At 46.7% G+C, this 17,725-nt stretch overlaps 1 protein-coding gene across 1 annotated transcript; it reads left to right on the top strand.

Annotated features, from left to right (window-relative positions):
• Positions 1–14,479: 14,479 nt before the first annotated feature.
• On the top strand, positions 14,480–17,725 carry Tuba1b (tubulin alpha 1b). Its single transcript, XM_041642676.1, has 4 exons — positions 14,480–14,629; positions 15,988–16,210; positions 16,336–16,484; positions 16,579–17,725. Exons 1-4 carry the CDS (start codon positions 14,627–14,629, stop codon positions 17,557–17,559), a joined length of 1,356 nt encoding a protein of 451 aa, XP_041498610.1. The 5' UTR covers positions 14,480–14,626; the 3' UTR covers positions 17,560–17,725.

Below are 17,725 nucleotides of genomic sequence, written 5' to 3'. Positions count from 1 at the left end.
TACCCACATGATGGTTTATCTGTCTGTAACTCCTGTTCTAAGGGGGTCTGATCCCTTCTCCTGACCTCCTTGAGGACCAAGCACATACACTGCCCACATACATACATGCAGTCAAAACACTCATGCATATAAGATAAAAATAAATCTTTCATAACAAAGCAAGGTTGATGCAGGAGGTTGGCATGATGTCTCTGCAGGTAAAGGCCCTTACCTGCAAGTCTGATGACCTGAGTTCAATCCCTGGAACCCATGCAAAGGTGGAAGGAGAGAACCAGATTCACAAATTATCCTCTGACCACATGTTCTCACACACATACAGCATGTACACACACACACAATTAAATTAAAAAAATAAAAATAAATAACTGAATAGAAAAAGAAAACAAGCAAACTAGAAATCAGAATCTATTCATCTCTCTTTGAATCCAGACCACTTTGGAACATGGTGGCACAGGCCTTTACTTCCAGCACTCTGGAGGCAGAGGCAAGAGAATCTTTGTGAGTTGAGGCTAGCCTGATATAGATAGTAAGTTCTAGGCCAGTAAAAGTTACATATTGAGACACTGTGTCAAAATAAAGTAAAATCCCCCTGCCTTTATGGTTGCTCCTTTGTTTGTAGTTTCAGGGGCGGAGTCTTGGCTTCAGCAGCACCAACAAGCACAGCTCCCCTACCTGTCCCAATATGCCAACCAAAGTGGCAAATAATGTGAAAGTCAGAGAAGAGACTTAATGGATGCATTGGGAAGAAGGAACAAACTTTTGGTTCAAATAGAGGAAGAACTGTTGGGCTATAAGCAAAAAGTATGATAATTAAGCTGTCTTGATGAAGATGTGGCCCCATCTGTATCACCTTAGCTCCAGTCCAGGAGGGTGGTGGATAAACTATTAATCCGCATCACTGTTTTTCACAAGATGATTATTTCCGCTCTGAAGTGCAGCTTACCCTTATAAGTAATTGCTCTCATCTGTGTAGAAGGCGGGGGTGGGAGGACTGTTATAATTCCCCTTGTGTTACAACAGTTCTCAATCTCGAGGGAGCTGGGATAGCTGCTAACCTGGCTCTCTAGGTTCCTTAGAGTAAGCAGAGACTGCTCATTTGTTTCCAGGTTGCCCAGACCCAAATAACCACACAGAAAGTATATTAATTACAGCACTTATTCGGCCAATGACTCAGGAATATTTCTAGCTAACTCTTACATCTTGAATTAACCCATTTCTGTTAATCCGTTTATCACCATGAGGCTGTAGTTTACCAGGTAAAGTTTTGGCGTCTGTCTCCTTCAGCAGCTAAATGGTGTCTCTTTGACTCTGCCTACTCTCTCTCTATATACCTCTGTTTGGATTTCCTGCCTGGCTTTACTCTGCTAAGCCATTGGCTGAAATAGCTTTATTCATTATCCAATAAAAGCAACACATATACAGAAGGACATCCCACATCACCTTTGACTAGTGATAAACTAGGCCACAGAGGCTGGAGCATACAAGCAAATAAAAAAGTACTAATTACAGGAAGTAGAAACATAAAAAGATTTATTGTTGAATTTTCTATGTTAAAAGTTTAGATTCAAGCTTGCCTGAGCCTAAGACATCAATTGCTTGAACTAGGTATGGCAGAGCCAGAGAAATGACACTCAAGTCCCTTTGGAGCCCAGAGGACTGTGAGTGGGTGCCAGACACGAGGAAGGGACTTTACACGGCTCCTGCCCTGACTTCCCTGGATGACAGACCACAAGCGGTAGCCTTTGGTACCAGCGTTTTGTCACAGAAACAGAAACGAAACAGGAACACTTGTGAAAGCTTGTAGAGACAGGTTCCGTTTCTTGCTCCCAGAAGACTGTGGGGCCATGAATGTCACAGCACCCACCACAGAGCAAATGGCGAAACTAGGAACAAGATGGCAGACGTCACCATCACCCATAAACAATGGCTTTCAGGTTTTTCACAAGGAAGAAGTTTTTGAAATGAAAAAATTTTAAAAAAATTAGATTCAGGCCAGGTGTGGTGGTGCTGATACCCACCCTTTAATTCTAGCACTCAGGAAGCAGAAATCACTTTTAATCCCAGCACTCAGGAGGCAGAGGCAGGAGAATCTCTGAGTTTGAGACCCACGCCCCACCAAAAAAAAGAAAGAGAGAGAGAGACCTAGCTGCTTTAGATAGAGAGCATAAGAGTCTAGTTTTATATCAGTGTCTTCCAACACACACACAAAACAAAATAAAAACAGAGCTTCCACCTCAAAGTGAACCAGAGTTTATTCTGAAGCCAAATATGATCTATTATTGCACAGGAATATGGATTTAGGTTACTCCCAATACCATGTTTCAATATGGTAACAGTATTGCCAAAGTTTTACAATAACACAACCAAGAAAGCCATAAATGGAAATTCTTCCAGTCAGGTGGTGATGGTGCACACCTTTAATACCAGAACTTGGGAGGTAGAGGCAGGTGGATCTCTGAGATGGATGCCGGCAGAGTGAGTTCCAGAACAACCAAGGTTACACCAAGACTCCCTGTCTGGAGAACAAAAAAGTAGGGAAAAGAGAAGGAAGAAGAAGTCCCTATAACAAAAGTAATCTCTGCCTGGCCTGCCGCGTGCGTGCATCTTATGTAAGGCCGCCCATTCCTTTTCGTCGTGCCGAGCCTGCTGAAGAGCCATGAACAAGCCCCCCCTCCCGGAACTGAAGAATGGAGTTAAATGGTGGCAGACATGTACAAGGAATACTTCACGGCTTTGATCCCTTTATGAATCTTGTGATTGATGGGTGTGTGGAGATGGCAACTAGTGGACTCTAGCGTCCAAACACCGAGGAGGAGTCATCCCCAGGACCACCTCACACACCACAGCCGATGCAAAAGCATGAGGATTTTATTAATTCTGTCATGACAGGGTTCCTCAGCATTCGGGAAGCCGAGAGACCTCGAATAGCTGGCATAGGCTACTTTTAAAGGAGAAGGCCACAGAAGCAAGGGGGGTTGTGATTGGCTTATTCAAAAGGGCTATTATCAATAATTGACTGGAGAGCTGTTGCCAGATCAGATGAGGTAAGAGGTCATTTTGACCCCGTTTCCCAGGGGACCAAATCAAAACATAAGCATATGGGTAATTGTTCAGGAACTGAGTACGTGCATGTGTGGCTGTTAGGTCCTTGGTTCCCAGAGGAGGAGGGGAAGCACTATGGCATGGAGGTTGAGAGGATTCAGAATTGTCAGAAATGGCTTCAGAATTGTCTTAAAGTCTTAGAGCAACTAGTGGACAGCAGAATGACGTGGGCTTGGTGGTCACACGAGGAAAAGCGTCATCACGGTAGAGCCTTGGAAAGAGCCTAAACAAAGGCTGCTCAGCAGTTCACATCTTCCCCAAAGGACTGTGCTTGGGTGTAGAATTGGGTCATGTACATTTTTTTTTTAAAAAGAAACTTTTTGCTAAATAAAATTTTGTTTATTTATAAATAAAACAAAAGTGATCCCTACATCTATATGGACCCATTCAATCTTTCCCGGGCATTTAGGACTACTTGTTACTAATGGCTTCACTGCAAGGTGTGTGACTCACCTAAGCTGTAAGTGGAGTTTTAGAGCAGAGGCCTCAGCTCCAGCAGCTCTAACAAGCCAGGCGTGGTCACTCATCCCAAAGTAACAATTAAGGCAGTGAACAAGGGTGTAAAGCAGGGAAGAAAGATTTTATCACTCTTAGAGAAAGGAACCACATAAAGGGGGCCATGGCTCCAAGTTCATCTTCAGGGTGCTATAAAAGCTTTGCTTTAAACAGAGATACATGCAGAACTAAGAGACCTGGTCAGGAGTGGCCCTTGTCCCCCACTGTCTCAGCTCCAGTACTACAAGGCAGTTGGTAAACTGCTAACCTGATCTTTTGTTGTTGTTAACCTGTGAATCACGGATTTCTATGAAAGCATTGCCCTCATCTGATCTGGTGGAGGGGGCTCATCTTCAACAGCTTGGTTCTTCCTGGAGGTGTAGGGCAATGACCTATCCCTGTGCTCTCAGCCTTGAGTCTAACCCTAGCCAAGCAGCTTCCAAGCGCTTGCCGCGCTTGCCTTAGATGGCAGCAGAAGAACATGTGTGCCAGATCCAGGTCAAGCCCCAAAGTCGCCTGGTGGCTTTGTTTTCATAAGCAAGCCACCCTACAAAGAAGCTCCAGCTAGATTAACAATGGGTAAAAGAACATGTGGAGACAAAGAAAGGTCATGTGGAAGAGAAGCACCGCATCTCACCCAACAGAAAACAAAGCCCAAGCTGTCTGTCATCCTAGACCTCCCAGCTGGGTGCGGCTGCTGAGGCCAGAGGACACCACACGGAACCGAGAGAAATCAAACACTTTTTCTTGTTATAAATCAGTGTTTGAAGTTGTAAGTTTTCAGGTGGTTGGTTACATACACAGACTAGGTAACTGAAAAGGGCTTACACGCATGTGAAGAGACAATAAACACACTGATACCATGGGTTCTCCAAAAATTATTTCCACTAACCTAGATGGAAATTATTTAGAAAAGAACTCTTAAAAATGAAGCTCTGTCTCGAAAAACCAAAAAAAAAAATGTTGTAGTATGAATAATAAAACCCAGAGATAGATATTGGGGTTCAACCTGAAGGTCAGAAAAGCAAAACAGTCAGTCTCTGGCTCTTGCCTCTACCTCAGCTTGAAATGGTGATCCTGCCTCCAGGAATCTCTGTCCTGGACTAACTCTGTAGACCAGGCTGGCCTGGAACTCACAGAGATCTGCCTAACTCTCTGTCTTGAGTGCTGAGATTAAAGGCATGCACCACCACTGCCTGGCTCCCCTCCCATTTTATAATCCTCTCCAGGGCTGGGATTTTCTTTTCTTTCTTTCTTTCTTTCTTTCTTTTTATTTATTAATTTTTTTTTTTTTTGGTTTTTCAAGGCAGAGTTTCTCTGTAGCTTTGCAACCTGTCCTGGAACTAGTTCTTGTAGACCAGGCTGGCCTTGAACTCACAGAGATTCACCTGCCTCTGCCTCCCAAGTGCTGGGATTAAAAGCATACGCCACCATCACCCAGCCAGGGCTGGGATTAAAGGTGTACAGTTTGGTTGCTATGGTGAAACACCTGCACCTGAGTTTCTTTCAGTACAGTTTACTAGCCGGGCCAGGGCCTGGAGATTTAAAGAACACACAAGAGACCTGGGTCATACGAAAGGAGATCAGCCAAATGCTGTTTATTCAGATTTAGGGAAAACCTTAAATACCTAGCTGCTGCACAACTGAATACCCCTCCAGGCAGTTGGGAAATTACAATGCCCTATAGCTAATCACCAGGCAGGACAGAGGGAGCACAGGAACAAACAGGATGTTTTAGCTGGCTGATCAGAAACTGTCCTCAAGATGAACCCCAGGAGCAGGGGTAGACCCATGGACACTAAACTAAGGCAAACTAGTGTGGCTACTGGCCAGGCATCACTGCCTGGTCTGCAAGGCTGACCAGTGGGGCTGTTTTACTCTCTAATCTTCAGGCAAGCTTTATTTGTTAAAATACAAATAAAATATAACTATACTATGTAGTTTTGGGTGGCTAAGAATTATGTGACCAACCTGGCTTTGAACTAATATCTATTCTCCTACTTCTGCTTTCTCTGTGCTGACATGACAGGAATGAGCCACAGTGGACTACATACTGATGGATTTCAATTAACTACAAATAACAGAAACATATCCTCTCTCTGTGTGTCTCTCTGTCTCTGTCTCTGTCACACACACACACACACACACACACGTAGGTAGTCTGGCAATGCAATGTTATAAAAATATCTTTTACAGTATAAGACTGAAACTTGGGTTGGACCTTACAACTAGAGTTAGTAACACACTTTGAGGTGACTGAAAACTTAAGCCTGACACCCTGCTGTGGACTCAGCCTGTTGTTTAATCTGCCTTTAAGGAACAATGTTACAGTCAAGCTTTCTTGCCTTGGAGTTTCCATATGATCATTTTTTCACAACCTAAATTTTAAATTATATACTCTTCCATGCTACTGATCCATGGATAATGCACGTGTGTGTGTGTGTTATAGTAATAAATGCTGAAGACAGAAAATAGGCAGATGTTGCAGAAAATTTGTTTACACTGTAAAGATGTGTCTCTGTGATTGTGATTGACTTAATAAAGAGCTGAATGACCAATAGCTAGGCAGAAGAGAATAGGTGGGACCTGTGGGGAGAGAAACTGGAGGAGAAATCTAGGCACACAGAGGACACCAGGGAAACTCGATACACACTGGACGTGCAGAATAGAAAAACGGTAAAAAGCCATGTGGCAAAACATAGATTAATATAAGCAGATTAGGTTATAAGAGCTAATTGGGAACAAGCCTAAGCTAAAGGCCAGCTTTCATAATTAATTATAAGTCTCTATGTCATTATTTGCGGGCTGGTGTCCAAAGACAGACTGACTACAAGCAGAAAGCAACTTTATTTATTGTTTTTGTTCCCACACAGGGTTTCTCTGTGTAGCTCTGGCTGTCCTTGAACATGCTCTGTAGACCAGGCTGACCTCACATTCAGGGATCCACATGTCTCTGCCTCCTGAGTACTGAGATAAAGGTGTGCAACCCCCCAACCTCCCAACCCTGGCTAGAAAGCAAACTTTACTAAACAAATATTCTCCATAAATGCTGAAGCAGCATATGAGTACTGCTTGATAGCATTTAATATCTGGGTCAGTGATTTAATTCCTGTAACACTCTTTTTTTTTTTTTTTTTTTTTTTTTTTGGTTTTTCGAGACAGGGTTTCTCTGTGGTTTTGGAGCCTGTCCTGGAACTAGCTCTTGTAGACCAGGCTGGTCTCGAACTCACAGAGATCCGCCTGCCTCTGCCTCCCGAGTGCTGGGATTAAAGGCGTGCGCCACCACCGCCCGGCCTCCTGTAACACTCTTAAAGGCTTCTGTGAAGAGTCCTTCATTCCTTTCCCATGTGATGTGGTGTTGTTTGAGCTGGCCAATAAAAGAGGGAGTAAGGTCCTTTGTTAGGAACAAACACACATGGGCACACAGACACAGGGGCAGATCCCTGAGTTAGCATTTCGGCAAGCACAGATTCAGTTTCATATGACAGATAAGGTGTTTTTGTTTGTTTGTTTGTTTTGGTGGTTTTATTTTGTTTTGTTAATTAATTTATTTATTTGGTTTTTCAAGACAGGGTTTCTCTGTATACCCTTGGCTGTTCTGAAACTCACTCTGTAGGCTGGTCTCAAACTTCCACAGATCCGTCTGCCTCTGGCTCCCGAGTGCTGGGATTAAAGGTGTGGGTCACCACCGGCCAGCTGCAATATGGTATTTTGTCATCATGGCTCTCATTGCTCCACATTCTAGGCAAGAAACAAAGAAAGATATGTGTTAGAAACTTTTTCCTTTTTGTTGTTTGTTTTTGAGACAGGATCTTAACAGAATCCTAGTTGTCTTGGAACTTGCTGTTGTCTTGAAACCAGACTATCTTGGAACTTACAGAAATGTATCTGCCTCTGCCTCCCTCTTAAGTGCTGGCACCCTACTTGGCTCTCAAATTTTTCTTTCTTTCTTTCTTTCTTCCTTTTTTCTTCTTTCAGAGACAGGGTTTTTCTATGTAATAGTTCTGACTGTCCGGGTACTCGATTTGTAGCTGAGGCTGGCCTTGAACTCAGAGATTCACCTGTCTCTGCCTCCTGAGCGATGGGATTTAAGGTGTGCACCACCACAGCCATCCTCTCCCTTTCTTTTTCCTTACTTTTGATTTTTCAGTTCTGTGTATGCATGTGTCTCTGTGTAGGTCTAGACACATGAGTACAGGTGCCTTGGAGGCCAGAGGCATTGAACCACATGGAGCTAGAGTTTTGGGCAGTTGTGAGCCACCCCATAGAGGTGTGGGGCACTGAACTCAGGTTTTCTTAACCACTGAGCCATCATCTCCCCAGCCCTATCATTACTGTTTTAGGCAAGGTCTCTCATTGAACCTAGAGTTCGTAGATTCAGCTAGTATGGCTACTAAGAGAGCACCAGAGAAACTTCTCCCCCAGTTCCTGCTCCCCACTGGGGCTTTCAGATGCATACTACCAGGTCCGCTTCCAGATGGGACTCTTAGAGCCTACACACACACACACACACACACACACACACACACACAATTTAATATATATATTTTTTAAATTTAATTTTATTTTATGTGCATTGGTGTGAAGGTGTTAGATCCCCTGGAACTGGGGTTACAGACAGTTGTGAGCTGCCATGTGGGTGCTGGGAATTAAACCTGGGTCCTCTGGAAAAGCAGCCAGTGCTCTTGACCACCGAGCCATCTCTCCAGTCCCTGAAATATATATATTTTTAAACATTTATTTAGACTGTGTGTGCAAAGTGTGCAAGGGAACTTCAGGGAGCAGTTTTTGTGGGACTTCTATACTGGGGTGGGTGGGTGTGCAAATGCTTCAGTCATCAGTGTTTGGAGCTAGCAGAAGTAGCTCAAGGCAGTCAGGAAGTGAAAGACAGAAAGCCCATGTCCTACTATCCAGTTCACAGACATGCCCCCACTGACTGAGATTTCCCTCCGTGGGCTTCTACCTCCTGAAAGTTCCACTACCAACCCATGCTGCACTGTTGGGGATCACACCTGCAGCACAGGTGTCTGGGGGACATTCAAGGTCTAAACAACTGCAAGCGTCTACGATGACCTTCTTCCCATTCTTTCCAGCTGAGACACAGATACTCAGTGCTCATTCCCAGGGGTAAATTTAAAGCAGACCCTTTCTCTCCCAGCACTTGCCTTTCTAGCCCCCTTCAGAATTGAACCTGGCTTTGACCAATGGAATATAAAAGCAAGTCATGGGGGTGGGGTTTCTGATGTTTCCCCTCCCTGATGGGGACTGCTCCTGTAAAGAACCCATTTCACCATTCCCCCCATTGATTTTGGTCACTATAATGCTTAGGCCAGTTTCAAACTTATTATCTTTCTGCTGTAGTCTTTTAGGAAACTGAGAATAAAAGTGTGTAGCTGGCTCTCTCACTTGCCTCAAGAGGGTACCCACTCGGCCAGAAATGACTGGGCCTGATGTAAGGGAGGTAGTGGTGGTGCTGCTCTCTGGTTTGTTTTATCTCTCCTGTTTCACCAGTGGGTCATGATGCTGTGCTTAGCGATTTTGGTAGCATAACAAGGAGGACATGCTTCCTCTTCTGTCAAAGAGAAGGGTTTTAGAGGGGAGAAGTCTGACTAAAAAAATAATCCCAGGTAGAGGCAGGCAGATCTCTGTGAGTTCAAGGCCAGCCTGGTCTACAAGAGCTAGTTCCAGGACAGGAACCAAAAGCTACAGAGAAACCATGTCTCAAAAATTTTTTTTAAAAAAGCAGCTTCCATGTATTTGTTTATTCATTTGTGTGTTTTGTCTTTTGTATGCATATTTGTTTGTGTACCATGTGCATGCCTGATACTCCTGGAGGTCAGAGGGCACCAGATCCCCTGGAACTAGAGTTGCAGGTGGTGATGAACCACTATGTGAATGCTGAAAACTGAACCAGGATCCTTTGCAAGAGCAACAAGTGCTTTTGTTGTTTTTTTGTTTTTTGTTTTTCCAGGCAGGGTTTCTCTGTGTAGGTTTGGAGGCTGTTCTGAAACTCGCTCTGTATGAGAGAAAGAGGAAGAAGAGAAGTGAAAGGAAGCAAAGGAGTCAGGGTGTTGGGTCATCCTTGTAACCCCAGCTCTGGGACACATCCTTACAAAATGTACAGACCAGCAGGGCGGAGGTGGCGCACGTCTTTAATACCAGCATTTGGGAGGCAGAGGCAGGTGGATCTCTGTGAGTTCGAGACCAGCCTGGTCTACAGAGCTAGTTCCAGGACAGGTTGCAAAGCCACAGAGAAACTCTGCCTCGAAAAACCAAAAAAACAAAACAAAACAAAATGCACACACGTATCAACAGTGTAAGCTTGTTGTTTATATGAAGCAATGGGTGAAGACTTCACCAAATCTGAATAAAGTAACAACTTAATATGAACTAGAATTCTTACTGTTATATTTACCTTTTTGTTATTTTAATACCACCACTTTTTTTTTTTTAAAAAAAAGATTTACTTATTATGTACACAGTGTTCAGCCTCCACGCCTGCAGAAGAGGGCACCATATCTCGTTACAGATGGTTGTCAGCCACCGTGTGGTTGCTGGGAATTGAACTCAGGACCTCCTGTACTGGGGAGGTCAGGAGTGCTCTTAACCTCTGAGCCATCTCTCCAGCCCCTATACCACCACTTTTGAGGAAGGAGAAAAGACAGGAAAAGGTTAAAGGGACATAGAAAAGAATCCTTCACTCTTTCCAACATGGACTTAAAGTTTCTGTATAACTAACTGGAGACTGCCCTATACAGAAACTTTTCTCACTCTTTTTTTTTTGTGTGTGTGTGTGTCTTTTTTTTTTTAATTTCTTTTTATGGTGTTTTGTGTGCATGCATGTCTATGTGAAGGTGTTGAATCCCCTGGAACTAGAGTTACAGACAGTTTTGAATTGCCATGTGGATGCTGGGAATTGAACCTGGATCCTCTAGATCCGCCAGTGCTCTTAACTGCAGAGTTGTCTCTCCAGTCTCTCTACATAGCAACTTTACACAGAAATCATATTCCCTTCCTAAAAACATACTGAACAACACTATTAAGATAGACAAAAAAAGGGGGGCTGGATAGATGGCTCGGAGGTTAAGAACACTGGCTGCTCTTCTGGAGGTCCTGAGTTCAAATCCCGACCACCACATGGTGGTTCACAACCATCCATAATGAGATCTGGTGCCCTCTTCTGGCCTGCAGGCACACACACAGAACACTGTATACATAATAAATAAATAAACCTTTAAAAAAAAGATAGACAAAAAATCATGCTTGTGCTCAGGGTTACATCCATACAGGAGTACAGAAAATGGACGTCAAGAATTGCAGAGCCTCGGATCCATGGAACAATGGCAGAGCCTTCACCCTGGAGCAAGGTCCAGAGGCAAAGCAGTCTTCCTCAGGGAACCCAGTCTGCAGAAAATGTCCAACACAGCTCCCTCCAGATACTGCTCCTATGAGATTAGCTAAGCTTGTCTCCTTGATCCAGCTGTACAGCAAAGACCCTGCCCCTTGTCACCTGTACTTAACTCAAATTCTCTGTTCATCTCCAGAGTGCTGCGGTTTCTCTAGCTAAGAGCCTACACCATCCACTCACAGCTTTCTATGTGTGTCTTTTTTTTTCATTCCCTCTCTGCCCCAGTCAGGTCTGTTCCCTGGAGCCATGCTGGATGTGGCACAGCGGGATGTTCAGCCATCTGCCAAACCTAACAGCACCTACTGCCAGTCCTAACTTGAGCTGGAGCCCTGGGCACTACAAGGTAGAAGAGATGGTAGATTCCTGCAAATCATCCTATGAATCTCCACAGTTCTGCGGCACACACCACACATACAAATAAATATAATAAAAAGTTGTTTAAAAAGCTTGCCTTAGCGGGATGGTGGTGGTGCACGCCTTTAATCTCAGCATTAGAGAGGTAGAGGCAGGTGGCAGATCTCTGTGAGTTCGAGGCCAGCCTGGTCTATAAGAGCTAGTTCCAGGTCAGCCAGGGCTGTTACACAGAGAAACTCTGTCTTTATAAAAAAACAAAAACAAAAACTTGCCTTTGAGCCGGGTGGCAGTGTATGCCTTTAATCCCAGTACTTGTGAGTTCAAGGCCAGATAGGGCTACAGAGAGAAACACAATCTCTAAAAAAAGAACAAAACAACAAAAAGTTTGTCTTGGTTAAGATAGTTCAGAGGGTCAAACATAAACCTGAGGATCTGAATTTGCTTCCTGGGACACACAGAAACCTGGGAAGAGAGAACTGTTTCCCAAAAGTTGTCCTCCATCCTCCACACATGCACTGTGATATCTGCACATGCCCTACCTGTTGTAGAATATGACTTCAACTATGTGAAGGTGTGTTACATTTCCGTTACAGAATATGACTTCACCTATGTGAAGGTGTGTTACATTTACGTTACAGAATATTACTTCAACTATGTGAAGGTATTTACACTACATTTGTTTAATTATGTAAAGATAGTTTGCTAATTTATTTTGCCTGCGTAAGGCACCTGATTGGTCTAATAAATAGGTAGATGGCCAATAGCTAGGCAGTAGAGGGAAAGGCAGAGAGAATAAGTAGGAAAAGAGAGGAGAGGAGAGAGAACAAGAGTGAAAGAAAGAGGGTCACCCAGGGCCAGCTAGGCGGTCGGCAGACACAGTAGGACATATAGAATGAGAGAAAAGTAAAAATCCCCTCCCCGAGGCAAAACTTAGACGAAGAGAAACAGGTTAAATTAAATTATAAGAGCAAGGGGGATAAGCATACGTTAAGGCCAAGCAATTGTAACTAATAAGTCTCCTTGTCATGTATTTGGGAGCTGGTTGATGGCCCAAAAGAAAGCCTACCACCCTGCCCCCATAATTAAATAATAAAAAAAGTTTCCAAACAAGGTTGCAGATGCATTTGATCTCAGTACCTGGGAAGCACAGCAGGCAAATCTGTGAATTTGAGGCCAGCCTGGTCTACATGGCGAGTTACAGGCCAGTTAGCACAACATAGTGAGACCCTGTTGAGAGAATGTCAGAAAGAGGGGGGGGGGAGGGAGGGGAGAGAGGGGAGAGGGGAGAGGGGAGAGGGGAGAGGGGAGAGGGGAGAGAGAGAGAGATCAGTAACCACTACCCACCCACGCCTCCCAGACAGGGTTTCTCTGTGTATCTCTGGTTGTCCTGGAACTTGCTCTGTAGACCAGGCTGGCTGTGGACTCATCTGCCTGCCTCTGCCTCCCAAATTCTGGGACTAAAGGCGAGCGCCATCACACCTGGCCAAACACCCTTCTTTCAACAAGGAAAAGAGATAACGAGATCACATTTTCTTCTTCCTTAATTTCAGTTACAAATTACATTTTATTTATTTAGTGTATGTATACGGCTGTGTACGTGGGCACAAAGGTGAGCACACATGTGTATGCGCACACGTGATCAATTTTCGGAGTTCTTTGGTTTTGTTCTAAATTTATCCCATTTATTTATGTGTGGGTGTATTTTTGTGTCCCCCTTGTTTGCTTTTGATATATATGGTTTCACTAACCTGGAATTAGCCCAGAATGGCCATTCTGGGTAGCCACTAACCCTCAGGGGCCTGCCAGTCTCTGTAGCACGGGCAATACAAAAATACATCACTACGAAGTCCCGGTCCGTGGTCCCTACCTCCACCCCCCGGGTCCTGGGGAATCAAACTCAGGTCCTAAATGAGCTATTTCCTCGGCCCAGATTACCTCTTTAAACAATGTAACTTCAAGAGTCCCCTCCTTTCCCCATGGCCTACATAGTAGCTGCTGCTGAAGCACTTCCGGGCCTTCGTTTTCTAACACTAGGCACCTCACCTCCAGTGTTTGCTCTTTCTCCTGATAACTAACTAGCTGAGGCATTTCTTCACTGGGACTCCTGGAATCTGCTCAGCCGCACTAAGTCAAGAATCCCGGGGCACCTGACTAAGAGGCGCCTGAGGCTCTGAAAGGGGGAGTCTCACTCTGCGCAGCCTGCAGGGGCTCTGTGTTCCCGGCTGCCACTGCCAGGAAGACATTTTGAATAGTTTGGTAATTGCAGTCTGTTCAGTGAGGCCATTTTAAAGCCACATGCTAGCCCTAATAACGTTAATGTTCTGTATTCCTAACGTCAGTAGTAATCTATGGTGCCGGCATAAAAAGGGAGTTTATTGGTTATAACCTGGTCATCACAGCACTCAACACAACGTCACGCGGTCCTTTGAGAAGACCTGCACGGCACAAGAAACCCTCGCTTCCTAGATTCTTCAGTGAGACATTTTCCTTTTAGTTTTTCCTCACTTCAATTTAGCTACCATTTCATACTTTTAAAATCTTTTGAAAGACTCCTTACTTAGGGTTATTCCATCAAGCTGGTAGCCTAAAGATGGGGCTTAGTCGGCCTTATTTTAACATTTGCATGATTCAAGTTGCGTCCAGCACTTGCTTGGTACCTTTAGTTTTGAGAGTGAGCCATTACAACATACCCAGTACAGCTCCTGGGCTTTATAAGGGGCTTTCACAGTAGCCGGTAAGTAGGGAATGCACAGACCTTAAAGCAAGGAGAAAGGCAAAACTCACTCATCAAGTGTAGCCACAAGTATAGAATCAGCTGGGCTATCCGGACCACACGTTTCTGCATTTTAGGATGCTTCACCTTTAAAACTGGGAACCTGGCAAGTCCCTGGGTTCGCCCAGATTGCACCAATCGCCCCAAGTTCCCACAACCGTTCGTCTGGGGCAGGGCCCGCTCGCATCCCGCATTGCAGAGGCGCGCCCCAGTCCGCAGCACCCGCGCGCGCCCAGGCGGGTCCACGCAGGGAGGGGACTGCGAGCCGAGCCCGCCTCTGCGGCGGTCAGGCCGGGCGCCCAATGGCCGCGGCCCGCCGGGGGAGGGACCGTGGCCACCCGGGCGCGCCCGCCCCTCCCCGGCTGCTACTTAAGAGGCTCCGGAGCCGCCACCTCTGCCTCATTGCGTTACTTACCTCGACTCTTAGCTGTCGGGAACGGTAACCGGGACCCGGTGTCCGCTCTGTCACCCTCGCCTTCTAACCCGTAGCTACCATGGTGAGCGCATCGGTGTGGGGTGGAGAGGAGAGGGGAGGGGCGACTTGCTGGGGCCTGCGGCTAGGGCGTGCACGAACGGGAGAGCCTGGGGCCCTGATTCCTAGGCACGGCCGGGGTCTCGGAGAGAAGGGGCTCTCCCGGGTCGTCCTGGGCGAGCAGGGCAGCGTGGGGCTCTAGCTGCGGGGGTCTCGGGGAGAAGGGGGTCTCCCTGGGGGAGCGTGGGGCTCTGGCTGCCGGGGTCTGGGGAGAGGGGGCTCTCCTGGGCGAGCAGGGGTGCGTGGATCCAGGCTGCTGGGGACCGCCGAGGTCTGGGGGAGAAGGGGCTCTCCCGGGTGCCCCTGGACTCCCGTCTGCCTCTATCCACACCTTGCACAAGACCTACAGCATGGCGCTTTTGGACTACAGTCTTCCTGCGCCCGCCCTTCCCCCATCCCTCCCTTGCTTTCTGTTTTTCGGGCGCGCGCACACAGCCTTTTCCCCGCCCTCACTTCCTCTTTAGTGCGAAAAAGGCGGGGGCGGGGAGACGCCGGGAGACAAAGACGCATGCGCGACCGTTACATTCCCGCCTGAGAAAGGCGGGAACAGCCTCTGCAGTGCGCGTGCGCGCTGAGGCACTGCGGGTTTAGGGTGTGTCTCCTGTTGGGCCTTGTATTTTTGGGAGGGGGGGACTGAGGGTCCAACCCAGGGTGTCACATTCTAGGCCAGCCCTCTACTAACAAGCTACAGCCTCAGCCTCGACCTACCTTTTGCTTTTAATGAAGGCAATAAAGGATAAGGGGAAGATTTCCTCAACTATATTCCAGAATATGTAACTTACCAATACCAACTGCATGGATTCCCAGCTGTCGTGTGTGGGACCAGGTGGTGACATTGACTGGTTTTTGAGGGAACTAGAAATCGGATCTGGGCTGTTTATAATCCGCTGCTGAACCAGGGCAGGTGCAATGAGCTGAGCTCAATGCCTACAAATAGAGGAAGTCAAACCAGCTCCCATCCGGGTGCCTCAGGGTAGACGCTGGCCATTATCTCCTTTAGAGCCCTGCCTCTTGCTCTGCAGTGAGATGTCACTCCTCAGTGGCCAAGCCATGTCCTTAATGGAATGGCTTAGAATGGTCTGGAAATTGAAACACACGACAAAAGTAGATTTGAAGGAAGTGGGTAGATGAAGGGCCTTAGTTTTCAAAGAGAGGAAGTATGACTAAGTACTCCTAGGTGTGAAAAGCCTAAATTAGTTATTCTGTTTTTTTTGGTTTGTTTTTTTGTTTTAAGAAATGCGAGTTTTAAGGGTTTGACACATTGGGCCACTGAAAACTCTGGCTGCTTGTGGCATTTACTAATTTTCTTTCCCCTTTCCACAGCGTGAGTGCATCTCCATCCACGTTGGCCAGGCTGGTGTCCAGATCGGCAATGCCTGCTGGGAACTCTACTGCCTGGAACATGGCATCCAGCCTGACGGCCAGATGCCAAGTGACAAGACCATTGGGGGAGGAGACGACTCCTTCAACACCTTCTTCAGTGAGACAGGCGCTGGCAAGCACGTGCCCCGGGCAGTGTTCGTAGACCTGGAGCCCACGGTTATTGGTGAGTGGACCAGGGGCTTCCCTGAGGCATTCTGCCGGGGTCACATCCTCAGACCTCTCTTCAGACACTGAAGGATGAGTGAACCAGTGTTGGTGGCGGGTGGCTGACTTGTCCTCCTTTTCCAGATGAGGTTCGCACTGGTACCTACCGCCAGCTCTTCCACCCTGAGCAGCTCATCACAGGCAAGGAAGATGCTGCCAATAACTATGCCCGTGGCCACTACACCATTGGCAAGGAGATCATCGACCTCGTCTTGGACAGAATTCGCAAGCTGGTAAATACCATAGATGGATACATTTAAGATGCAGTGAGAGGGTTGTGGTGTTGAGTGTGCCAGCCAATTCAATATCTTTCCTTTTGTCTTACAGGCCGACCAGTGCACAGGTCTTCAGGGCTTCCTGGTCTTCCACAGCTTTGGCGGGGGAACTGGCTCTGGGTTCACCTCCCTGCTGATGGAGAGGCTCTCTGTTGATTACGGAAAGAAGTCCAAGCTGGAGTTCTCCATCTACCCCGCCCCCCAGGTTTCCACTGCTGTGGTTGAGCCCTACAACTCCATCCTCACCACCCACACCACCCTGGAGCACTCTGATTGTGCTTTCATGGTGGACAACGAGGCCATCTATGACATCTGTCGTAGGAACCTCGACATTGAGCGCCCTACCTACACTAACCTTAACCGCCTCATTAGCCAGATTGTGTCCTCCATCACTGCTTCCCTCAGATTTGATGGAGCCCTGAATGTTGACCTGACAGAATTCCAGACCAACCTGGTGCCCTACCCTCGCATCCACTTCCCTCTGGCCACATATGCCCCTGTCATCTCTGCTGAGAAAGCCTACCATGAGCAGCTTTCTGTAGCAGAGATCACCAATGCCTGCTTCGAGCCAGCCAACCAGATGGTGAAATGTGACCCTCGCCACGGTAAATACATGGCTTGCTGCCTGCTATACCGTGGTGATGTGGTTCCCAAAGATGTCAATGCTGCCATTGCCACCATCAAGACCAAGCGCAGCATCCAGTTTGTGGACTGGTGCCCCACTGGCTTCAAGGTTGGCATTAATTACCAGCCTCCCACTGTGGTACCTGGTGGAGACCTGGCCAAGGTCCAGAGAGCTGTGTGCATGCTGAGCAACACCACAGCCATCGCTGAGGCCTGGGCTCGCCTAGATCACAAGTTTGATCTGATGTATGCCAAGCGTGCCTTTGTGCACTGGTATGTGGGTGAGGGCATGGAGGAGGGGGAGTTCTCTGAGGCCCGTGAAGACATGGCTGCCCTGGAGAAGGATTATGAGGAGGTTGGTGTGGATTCTGTTGAAGGAGAGGGTGAGGAAGAAGGAGAGGAATACTAATCTGTTCTTTCAGCCCCTGAATCATGTCCAACTCCCAGAACTTCAGCTTCAACGCCAGCTGACAGTCATTGATGCTTTCATGTTACCATTGTTTTGTGATCATGTCTTTTCCATGTGTCCCTGTATGGTTTCCATGATGTCTCAAAGTAAAAGCTTTAAAGAAAAA

This window comes from Microtus oregoni, unplaced genomic scaffold (genome assembly GCF_018167655.1).
Source record: "Microtus oregoni isolate MIOR12 unplaced genomic scaffold, Mior012 000077F_ref0000221, whole genome shotgun sequence".
Lineage (NCBI taxonomy): Eukaryota > Metazoa > Chordata > Mammalia > Rodentia > Cricetidae > Microtus > Microtus oregoni.
The sequence above is the reverse complement of the archived record's forward strand: the minus strand, read 5'-3'. Positions and strand labels throughout refer to the sequence as shown.